General features: G+C 53.7%; 5 protein-coding genes across 5 annotated transcripts; 2 read left to right on the top strand and 3 right to left on the bottom strand.

The window, feature by feature from the left end:
• Positions 1-31: 31 nt before the first annotated feature.
• Positions 32-1,180, bottom strand: AB675_9541 (uncharacterized protein; the record flags this gene model as incomplete). Its single annotated transcript, XM_018150084.1, has 1 exon — positions 32-1,180. One exon carries the CDS (start codon positions 1,178-1,180, stop codon positions 32-34), a length of 1,149 nt encoding a protein of 382 aa, XP_018002362.1.
• Positions 1,181-1,713: 533 nt separating this feature from the next.
• AB675_9540 (Iron transport multicopper oxidase FET3) lies at positions 1,714-3,656 on the bottom strand (the record flags this gene model as incomplete). The annotated part of the gene is made up of 2 exons (XM_018150083.1): positions 1,714-2,727; positions 2,778-3,656. The coding sequence occupies 2 exons, from the start codon at positions 3,654-3,656 to the stop codon at positions 1,714-1,716; spliced, it is 1,893 nt and encodes a 630-aa protein (XP_018002426.1).
• A 1,417-nt stretch (positions 3,657-5,073) lies between these two features.
• Positions 5,074-6,396, top strand: AB675_9539 (Plasma membrane iron permease; the record flags this gene model as incomplete). Its single annotated transcript, XM_018150081.1, has 3 exons — positions 5,074-5,223; positions 5,344-6,029; positions 6,090-6,396. 3 exons carry the CDS (start codon positions 5,074-5,076, stop codon positions 6,394-6,396), a joined length of 1,143 nt encoding a protein of 380 aa, XP_018002225.1.
• Positions 6,397-6,567: 171 nt separating this feature from the next.
• AB675_9538 (uncharacterized protein) lies at positions 6,568-8,785 on the bottom strand (the record flags this gene model as incomplete). The annotated part of the gene is made up of 2 exons (XM_018150080.1): positions 6,568-8,404; positions 8,700-8,785. 2 exons carry the CDS (start codon positions 8,783-8,785, stop codon positions 6,568-6,570), a joined length of 1,923 nt encoding a protein of 640 aa, XP_018002167.1.
• Positions 8,786-9,831: 1,046 nt separating this feature from the next.
• On the top strand, positions 9,832-10,185 carry AB675_9537 (uncharacterized protein; the record flags this gene model as incomplete). Its single annotated transcript, XM_018150079.1, has 2 exons — positions 9,832-9,997; positions 10,055-10,185. 2 exons carry the CDS (start codon positions 9,832-9,834, stop codon positions 10,183-10,185), a joined length of 297 nt encoding a protein of 98 aa, XP_018002399.1.
• Positions 10,186-10,878: the final 693 nt, after the last annotated feature.

The raw sequence follows: 10,878 nt of genomic DNA, 5'->3' as shown, positions 1-10,878 counted from the left end.
TTACAGCTGATGAAGCGGCCACCAGCTCATATTAGACCACCCGCCCAGCAAGCAGCCTGTCGAATGCATCGAAATTCTCCGTTCCCTGCCCTAACACCGCAAATATCACATCCTTCCACCAAACCCCATCCTCGAACTCCTCCTCTGCGAACACCTCCGCCCACATCCGAGCAACCTCATGGGCCGGATTTTGGAATGCACCACATCCAAACGCACCCAGCACAATCTGCCGATGCCCGTGTGTCGCCGCTACGCGCAAGATAGTGCGCATTTTGCGCTTCATGAGCTCTTCATCTGACTTCCTGGCGTAGACCTCTACGGTGCCGTGTTGATGAATCTGTAGTCTTCTTGTTTCGGGGCGTTCGATCGCAGCTGCGCTTACCACGCTCAGGACAGGCAAAATAGCTGGGTTGCGGAAGTCCAGTAAGTTGTGACCTTGACTCATGTCTTCGCGTATGACGAGTACTCGGGGGGAGTAGATGGCGCCTGTCTCTGGGATAGGGTAGTGCTTGATCTTGAGGGTGAAGAACAGACTCGAGCGGTAGCATAGTGCTTCTTCCTGGGCTAGGGCGCCGTGCTTGAAGCCACCACCTGCGTGTCTTGCGTTGGCCATGTTGAGGACCAGGGGTGGAGGATGTGTTGAGCCAAGACTTGGGAGCGAGAGGGCGGCGGTGATTGAGTCGGAATCTACGACGCGGATCTTGGTTGCAGGGAGATGCAGGCCGGTCGTTGAGTCGAGGGCTATCGACGTACTAGATGGTGCGATGAGGTGTCCGTCACGGCCGACGTCCGGTCGAGTAGCGAGCAGTCCTGGGAGGAGGGAGAGTGTTTCAGCAGCAACATCGGCGAGAGATAGGCGTTTGGCATCTGAGCGAGGAGTCGGATTCTTGAGGGGCTGTCTCGTCCCTAGACGGCCTGAAGAGCTGAACGTGAGTAGCATTTGACGCCTGCCACTTGAAGCCGACTTGTCTTCGGGAGGACTTCGTGTGTGCTCATGGTCATCACCATCATCGTTGGTTTCGTGAGGCCTCGACTTCTCGCTCGGCCGCGAAGGCGCGAAGTAACGGGATGTCTCTGTCTTTCCGGGGCTCTTTGTCGATCTGTGGGACTGTTGGTGATCCGTTCTCATTCGTCTCTCCGGGTATAGATGACTGTTCGTGTTGTTTGGAGAAGTCGCCATGGCGGTTCCAGGTACTGGAGGTCTGCCAGCCAGGCCCCAGGAACGCGATGGGCACGATCACTAAGACACTCAAGATCAGGGCGTCTCTGACCGCCTCCTTTACGATACTGCGCACCATGGTCAGCGAGCTTAAGGATCTTGTCTCCGGCGGGCTCTGGCCTACGGAAGGTTTGTTATCAATTGCGAAGGAGACTCGAATACGTGCAACCAATCAGAGTTCCGACCGGAAAGAAGTGGTGACGTCCGAGGCGTTTCGACGGACTCTGCAAGGCAACAATAATGGTAGGAGAAAGGAGAGGCAGCCTGAATGCTTCGGGGCTGGCAGGCGTAAGCGACAGGTACTTGCAGGGCTAAGGCGGCGAGGAGCGCTAAAATGTGATGCCTAAAACAAGCTATTTAGAGGCAATTACGCCTAGAATTGCAAGCTGTCACGGCCTCACCCTTCTTTTCCTTCACTCTCACTTTCCTCTTCGTTTTGTGGTTCAAGCCAGTGCTGTAACAGCCACTTCGACTTCAACAGACTTGAACTGCTCTTACTTGCCCATCACATGTCTCAGCACCTGAGTACCGTGACCAGACTTCTCATTAGAGCCTTGAGTCGAACCCATGCTTTGACTGTCCTGTTCCAGCTGATCAATTTTGCGCTGCTCGCGTGCAAGCGCGACGGAGCCCATCTCGCCCAGACCATACCACGCAATAACAAGGCAACCAAGTATGCCGCAGATGCAGCTGAACACAAGCGCAACTATCCCACGAGCAGTGAAGCCTGATGGCAGTGGTGGAGCTTGGACATTCTCGCCTTCGAAGTTGAGCCAATCATCCTCATCAATGTCACGAGCACCGAGCACTTGCTCCTCTGAAGATGCTGCACCGTGGCCAGCAGCGTTGCCGTACGTCGGAACTGGCGGTGAGAGGGCATTGCAAGCATCGAAGTGATCTTGCGGAACTGTGTGAGAGGCTGAGAGGTTGGCTCTCAATTGCTCGGGCGCCTCAACGAAAGTCATGATCAGGCCGCTAGAGACATGCCACTCGATATGACAGTGAAATATCCAAACGCCAGGATTGTCAGCCCGGAACCGGAGAACGAGATGACCATTGGGCCGCATGAGAACCGTATCTCGTCGCATTGGTGTAGCCGGAAAGTCCCGGTCGGTGGCATTGTTTGGGTCATAATCACCAGCTTCCTCGTCAGATCGAATGATCGTCTGGAAGGCGTGACCATGAAGATGGAAAGGATGCTTGCCAGGATCGTGATTATTGACGATCATCTCGACTACTGACATGTGTGGCAATACGAAGGTGTTGGTGTTCGAACCATAGATCCGAGCTTCGTTGAGCATAGAGGGAGGTGCGGAGAGCACAGTGTACAATGTTGGCACCACAGGTTTCGTCCAAGTCAAGTTGTTGAAGAAGGCATAGTTGAAGCCATTGTTGAGGTTGTCCATCACGACGTCGAGCTGAATCTGCATATCTGGCTCTGGTAGAAGCTCTTCTTTGTCTTGAGGAACGAGGTAGAAATCATCGAAGGGCTCGAACTCGGTGATCTCCTTCGCTTCTGGCAGCGCGATCTCTCGTCGTAGACAAGATAGGATGTAACATTAGGATTCAGCCCGTCCGGAATTGCGTCAAAGAGATCGGTGTCCATAGAGCCGACGATGGCAAAATTCTCATTTGTGGTATTCTTGGTCGTCAGGAGCACACCGTATCTCTGTGCGGCAGAGATATGAAGCTGGTCCGCCTCAGTGGCTTCAGTGTAGATGCCGTCAACCTCAATAATCTTGAAAGAATGGCCTTCGATCCAGAAGTACTGTGGAGCAAAGGCTGCCATGTTGATGATGCGCAAGAAGTAGGTTTTGCCCGGCTGCACGCTGATAGTCGCATTCTGCGTGTCGTTCATGAGCGCGGAGTTGGGCACAGGCTCGGCTCCGGTGGGATTGGTCACCGATAGGAAGCCGGAGAGAAGGTCTGGCATCTCATCATGGTACCAGTCCGACAACGTCAGGACCAGCTCCTCGTCATACTGATCCTTGAAAGGATTTTCTGGATCATGAACGATGAGAGGACCTCTCAGCCCGTCTGGGTATTGGCCATCAACGTGCGAGTGGTACCAGTATGTGCCAGGCTGGTCGACAGTGAAGTTGTATGTGAAGGTTGATCCGCTAGGAATGGGACATTGGCTGACTGAACCAGCGCCGTCCATATGAGTAGTACCATTCTGGTACAGGCCATGGAAGTGGATCGAGTCGGTTCTGTTTCCGAGACTGTTCTTTGCGTTGACGACCACGACGTCGCCCACGTTAGCCTCTATCCTGGGAATTGGCCATTGTCCGTTGATGCCAACAACGGATCGTTCCTGCTGTCCGTCAGGATTGCGACGAACCCAGCCAATATCGAAATCATAGGTCCGCGTCTCAGCGGCAACAATACTGGTCAGAAGTGCTATTGAGTAGAGGAAGTTGGATAGAGACAGCGCCATGGCTGCACTATTCGAAAAGAAACGTGAAGTGAAGTGCGATGTGAGGGATAAGATAAGATCAAGAAATAAAATCGCTGGGAGGGAGGAGCGGCAGTATCCCAGAACGACAGGCTTTCACTTGTCAGAGGGTCTTGCCGCGTTTCAAGCCCTCAGCAGACCAGCAATGCACGCATACGAAGCTCTAGCTCTCCGATCATACGCCGACTACTCCTGGCTTCGATCTCGAACGGCCGATCGATAAGATAAGACAACAGTCAGGATCGCTTCTCTTTTCTCTTCAAGGCGTAGTCAGACAACAGTGGCTGCAGCGGAATGTGAGCCCCAGCAGAACACGGCAGTAAGCAGGGATCGGGCATACTAGTTGACAGCGCTGATGGTAGAACATGCAATAATGCCGCGGAAAGGGTGGGCGGAAACGAGGAGACTGCTAGAGACGGACACGGCATATGCCAGCAAAACAAATGGAGCTCGAACTTCTCACTGGAGGTCGGCCATGCACCACGATCCGTTCAGAAGTCAATGTCAGAGCAGACCTAGTCAGAAGCGTGGTGTGACCCGTCGGTGAAGCAAGTTAAGAGGTCGCAACCGAGGGGCAGGACGTCAAAATTTTTATCAGATCAAAGATCAGCGATGATCTAGAACCAATAGCAGAGGACCCTGAACGCCTTCGCTCGTGTCGGCGTGCAAAGTCAACCTCAACCAGTGTCAGCTTCAGCGCACTCCGTACCACAGTGACCGTGCCTATGACTTCCGTTCAACATTTTTCTGCTCTCATCGTACGAAGACGATCAGTGGGAAGTGATTCAATAGACCTTCTATTGTAGAAGATGTCTATCTCAAGCTTCGCCAATGCCAAACAAGAGGCCAAGCTTCGTCTGTCGAGATGCTTGGAGCTCGCGAAAATTGGTAGAAACGATTCCGGATGTGGGGTGAGATCCAGCGAAAAGCTTCCATGTGAGATGGCAGCACTAGTAAGTATTTCGGAAAGCATCTACAGCCCACTTTCCGGGTGAGGAATCGCAAGCTATGGATCACCTCCGAGTTCTCACCTTAGCACGGCTGCAGTGCTATCATCAGTTGATGACCTCGAGGGCTTTCTCCTTTCCCTGCGTCGCTTGGCTCTCACTAGATTGCAGCTCATCCTGACTGCAACTCTGAGGAGCCGTCTCACCCGACTTCGGCGCGAGCAGAGCATGTGCCTTTCTAACCTCGTGTTCCTGGACGTCCTGGTTGACTAGACCGGCCCTGAAACGAAACCTTGCCCTTTATCAGATCTTTTCACTTCTTGATCTTATCATATCTCTTCATCTCACATCTCGTCCTACTGTCTCAACGAGCAGATCACCAAAACCTGATCTCGAGCCATATACGGCTTCCGAAGTCCACCTCACTCTGCAGAAAAAGTGCACCATCCACAATGCCGAACGTCTTTGCACCCCAGATCTTCTTCATTGTCTTCCGAGAGACGCTTGAGACCAGCATCGTCGTCTCAGTCCTGCTCTCCTTCGTGAAACAGCAACTCGGCAAAGATGAAGATCGTGCGATATACAAGAAGCTTCGCAACCAGGTAAGTCAACTCTACTCAATTGTCTACTCCGTCCATCCTCCATCTGGTTCGGCATCAGCGCCATTGTTCTACCTCCAGCCATCCACCTCATGGCAACATCTCTGACAAGACTCAACACAGATATGGTACGGCACCCTCTCCGGCCTCCTAATCTGCCTCATCATCGGCTGCGCCCTGATCGGCACCTTCTACGGCCTCGGCGTCAACAACTGGGCCTCGATCGAAGAGATCTGGGAGGGCGTCTTCGCCATCATCGCCTCCCTGATCATCACCGTCATGGGCGCCGCCCTACTCCGTGTATCCAAAATGCAAGCCAAATGGCGCCTCAAGCTCGCCCGCGCCATCGAAGCAAAGTCTAACAGCCCGCTGCACCACCACAACAACGCTCAGAGTGGCGGGAAGATCGGGCTAAGGCAGCGAATGAAGCTGTGGGCGGAACGGTACGCACTCTTCATGCTTCCATTCATCACCATCCTGCGTGAGGGTCTCGAAGCGATCGTGTTCATCGGCGGCGTCAGTCTCGGTTTGCCGGCGTCAGCAATTCCGTTGGCCACCTTCACCGGTCTACTAGCAGGCTGTGCAGTGGGCTTCCTGATCTACCGCTTCGGGAATCTGGCACCGCTGCAGATCTTCCTCATCGTCTCGACCTGCTTCTTGTACCTCGTCGCCGCAGGTCTCTTCTCGCGTGGCGTGTGGTACCTGGAAGCAAACGCGTGGAACAAGGCCACTGGCGGAGATGCTGATGAGAACGGGTCCGGCCCGGGAAGCTATGACATCAGGCAAAGTGTGTGGCATGTCAATTGCTGGTGAGCTTCCTCCCACGACGCAGATAGTCATTCCCAAAACAAGCTTACTGACTGGACCAGCAACCCCGAACTCAACGGCGGCGGCGGCTGGGGCATCTTCAACGCCCTCCTCGGCTGGCAGAACTCGGCCACTTATGGGTCAGTCATCAGCTATAACCTCTACTGGATCTTCGTTATGGCAGGCTTCATTCTTCTCAGATGGCGGGAGAGGCGAGGTGGTAAAGCCGACTCTGCTGCTGTCGACGGCGGAGTCCTTGCCAACGAGAAGAAGCTGAGTGAGAGTGATGGCACGGGTAGTGGAAGCGAAGGCGCTATCACTGTCGCGCATGGAAAGACAGACAATGGTGGGGATATCTCGCCCGCCTGAGCAAGCCTGAGTCGTCAAGGAACGGCTGCATAGCAAGTCAGTGCTGAGGCCTTGAGCACTGGGTGAGTCCGGCAACCGTCAGACTCAATATGGGTAAAGTGTAGGCAGATAGCATGGCATGATCATAACATACTGCACTCTGACGACCTCCGGGGCTGCACTCCGTGCCTCTTACCTCCTACAAAGCCCGCCCGCGATCTCAGGTGGCAGATCCCAGTCCACGGTCTGCATCGACCTCTTTGCATTTGTCGCCTTCCCTTTCATGTTGGCCTCCACGGCGTCCCAGTGCCGCTGTTCCGTCTCTTGTTTGTGTCTGAGCTTCCTCTGCCACTCCTCATTCTCCACGTCAACAATTCTTTGATCATGTTCGTCTCCCTGTTCGAAAGCGTGTTCGATCGTGTTATATGTGATGAATCGCAGTGCCAGCTCCCTCTGACTACTACTGCTGCTGCTGCTGCTATTCTGTGCGGGCCGTTGTTGGCGGCGGATGATGAGTTGGGCGTGATGGACGCGGCGGTGTTCTGGCGGCAGCTGTACCGCTTGCGCTGTATTCGTTTCAAGGATGTTCAACGGGGTAGTAACGGATCCCTTCTTGGTCGGCAGATCATCGATGGTTGAGCCAAATGTGCCTTCCTCATACGCCACAATAGCCTCCGCAATCGTCGCAACGGGCAAGAACGACCAGTGCGTCTCTACACTAGGCGGCGGGATCGCCTTGAGCAGGCGCAAAGCATGGCGCCGTATGCTTGGATGCCGGCAGCGAGTAGCCGTGAAGAAGAGTGGTGGGCCAATACCGAACACGAAGGGCGGGAACGTGGAGAGCACGTAGGAAACATCTGCGGTAGTCGATGCCAGGGTGGTTGCATGCTCGATGATGGCTTGAAAGCCATCGATGTGCTCGTCATAGTCAGTCTCGGTGAGAGAGTGGCAGGTGAGAATCGAGATATGCGCGATGCGGAAGTAGGCTAGCAGGTAGGCACGTTGGATGAGCTCGTGGTTGTCGTCGGATCTGGCGATGGTAGAAGCGTCATTGTGGCCGAGTATTTTGAAAGCAGAGAAGCGAATGAGCCAGTCGTCAAGATGGCTAAGCAAATGACTGCTCAGCAACTTCATACGCTTGGTCTCTTCTGCTCGGTGTTTCACGAGATTGACTGAGCGAACGATCGTATGAGTACGGCACAGCAGATTGTACAGCTCCTGACTATATGCCTTTAGTGACGGTGGGTTATCCTTAGCCGGTGACACTGGTGTCGAGTGACCTGCCAGTGCATTCTCATCCATAGAGCGAAACATATGCGGGAGTCCAAGCGGAGCGATAGCCAACGCGACTTTGCTGTGAAATGGAATGAGAGCATCTACGAGTGACTCAATCAGTGATGAACTCCGCCTGGCAAGTGCCTCGGGTGACACGCATGCTCGAAAGAGACTCTGCGAGTGCTCGAGAAGAACGCCTCCTGCTAGGGTATTGCCGTGCTGGAACTCATAGCTGGCGAACAGGGAACATGACAAGAGGGCTAGCAGAGTCTGAGCATGGCCTTGCTCAATGACCTGTTGAGAGCGACTGACAGCACGTGAGTAGTACTTCAGAGCCTGGACGTGGGTTGGCGTCGTCTGTAACTTTTTTCCATATTCAGTGCCAGGATTCTTCATCTGATACTCGAAGAGGTGACCAATCGCGATGGAGGCATCCCACACGAACTCGAACCGCTGAGCAGCGGCTGGTACGAGCTGTTGCCAGAATGCATCGTCCAGATTGTTGGCCGCGAATAGCGGGCCAGCAGCGTGGTGGAAGACATGGAATGATCTGAGCTCCGTCTGTCCTTTTGATGGGCTCAAGGCCAAAGTCGAGGGCGGCGGGCTCACGCTCGGCGTGGTGCTGCGACTTTGCTTTGGAGTATTGCCGTTCACGAAGATGAAATTGGCTTTGTCAACTCCGTCGCATTTGCGACCTGTAGAGGTGCAATTGCGGCAGTTTGGGCTGTCCTGGTCGCATCGAATCCGACGCTGCCTGTCATATCATCATCAGTATGGCTTCTGTGATAGTCCATTATGTAGGAAACGCATTAGTGCCAAGACATCCGGCGCACCACGCTCTGATGCGCGGGCCTTGGACAGCCTCTCAGTCATCTGGACACTGTGTAGGCTGACTCGAATACCTTCAAATTGTGATCGACGTCAAGGCAGACTCGGCGGGGCTCACTCAGGGGCAGTAAGAGCATGTGTTCTTCATAAGATGTCGAGAGGATGTCAGACGCGTAAGGAAGGCCGGAAGGCGCGGCAGGGGTTGATACGCGTCAACTTACTTGCATGTCTTACAGCCTCGACGGCTGACACTATATTTGGCTCTGGTGGTGGTCACTTTTCTGATAACATCGTCGGACCGTGGCATAAAGTAGCCGGCTCAATCGATGGGCGCAACACTTATGGACAGATGTAAGTGGCAGCGATGGCCAAGGCAGGCGCGACGTAGTCAATTGGACTTGCCCGGGAGGGTACCTACTTAGGGCAGTATGTTCAAATTGTGAAGTGAGACTTTGGTTGTCATCATCATGGAGAAGACGAGACTCGGAGCAGTAAATGGCCGAATGCTGCGTCCGCACGGTCCGGCGCCGCGATCTTGTGTCGCATTGCTGAAGAACGTCTTCGACTGAAGGAGAAAGGTCTTGAGAATCATGGACGATTTCGTTTTGGATCTTCGTATATGGAACGGTAAGCTATTACGAGGGAACATCGCACGTAGAGTAAGCCTCAGAACCAGCCCCTCGGAATGGAAAACTCTTGTTCTGCATAAAACAGCCATTCCATCTTCTTGTCATTCCAACCTCGCTTTCTCGCGTCTCCTTCACTCACTGCTGATTCGCTCCCTCGTCATTCTTTCTTCAACGAGTTTAGTTTCAAATATTCTGCTGGGACCCTTGTCGCGGCTTCTTTCTGTGAGCCCTGCCGCGTGTCTTCCATGCTGACTTTCCAGTCTTTCTCACCCTCCTTGAGCCTCTCACAGCCACGCTGGTTGCTTTTGATTTGTCCAACCTGCAGGACATCCCTTCTAGGAGTCCTCTCAACATGCACGGAGGTATGGAATATCGTGAGCTTGTCAGGCCCAGTTTAAGGTTCCATGTGTCTCTCGCCTGCATTGTTCTTTGAAAGATTCCGAGGGCCAGTCTGCTGGGAGGCATTCGTATTATGCTGCCTGCATCGCCCCCTCTCTGTCTTTCATCGTGATCGATTCTTGCGTTCCTGCATATCTGTCGTCTGTATAAGTGTTTTCTGTGAGTTCTCGTCCACGATACAATCGCTTTTTTCGTCGTTCTCGCACGGAACAGCCCGTCGACCTGACCGAACTTTTGACGACCCCGCCATCGCGGATTTCTGCCTGCGCGCCGCTGCGAACCAGCCGAGGTTGATCCGCCGATCCGTCACCACGAGTCCACAACGATGGGCATCTCTAACGGCGCCGTGATTGTGATCGCTATTGTGGTTGCTGGCTTCGTCGTCATCACCGGCGCTGTCATCTTCAAGTTTCAGGCCGGACGAGGGGCCGCGGACGGCGAAGGGGACGGAGAATACTACAACCAGAGAAGCAACGACCAAGAACACTACAGTGAGTGCACCTTCCCTTGCCGTCATTGTCGTCACAAGGTATCTAACAATATCACAGTGAGAGAAGTCCGCGAGAGAAACAGGGCCTGGAACCAATATGAAGCGCGATACGGCGACAGATTCGGCACTACCATGACCGGAGCACCCTCGACAATATCTGGAACGAACGTCTACTCCTCGCATGTGTGAAAGGCCGGTAAATTGTGAGGAAGCGGAATAAGAAACCGGCAATGAGCACACAGAGACGATGCATGAGCCACTTTGGCTACGACTCGATGATCAGATACCCCAACACTCCCTTCGAGGAGATGAGTAACGAAAGCCTCAGAAGGCTACGATCATCACGCCCAGCCTTGACGAACGCATATTGATTGCGGCTAAGAGCCTGGACGAACGACCTACGAGCCGTCCCGAATGTCATCGAAAACACATCGGTCATCCAACCTGCGTCCAAGATTTTGCACATCATTGGAGCGACTGCTACTGGCACGGCAATGAATCCTCGCAGCATTGGAAGAATAACGACGCAGCGCTGCCCTACGACCCAGGCAGCGATGCTTCCGCCTTCATCAGCACATGGAGGATCCGCTGCACTCTGTCAAGTAAGCAGAAGTTGGAAGTGACGTTCCACAAGCAGTTCAAGGGCGCTGGAGACCATAGTCAACGATACGGCATCAAGCTGATCGTTTGGCACCAAAACAATCCTGCCTCGCTGAAGCAATTTTGTCGAGAGGCAGGAATTACGAAGAAGGCAAAGAAGAGGCGTCATGATGTCCAGCATGAATGATCACTTGTAAAGTGCTACCTGCATAAGAGGAAATGTACTATGTGACAAGCTATCGGGCTTTCCACCACTTGGAACGAGTTCATGGAACTAGTTGA

This window comes from Cyphellophora attinorum (assembly GCF_001299255.1).
Source record: "Cyphellophora attinorum strain CBS 131958 chromosome Unknown Contig7, whole genome shotgun sequence".
In the NCBI taxonomy this organism is placed as follows: Eukaryota; Fungi; Ascomycota; class Eurotiomycetes; order Chaetothyriales; family Cyphellophoraceae; genus Cyphellophora; species Cyphellophora attinorum.
Note: the sequence above shows the minus strand (reverse complement) of the source record. Positions and strands in the feature narration are given on the sequence as shown.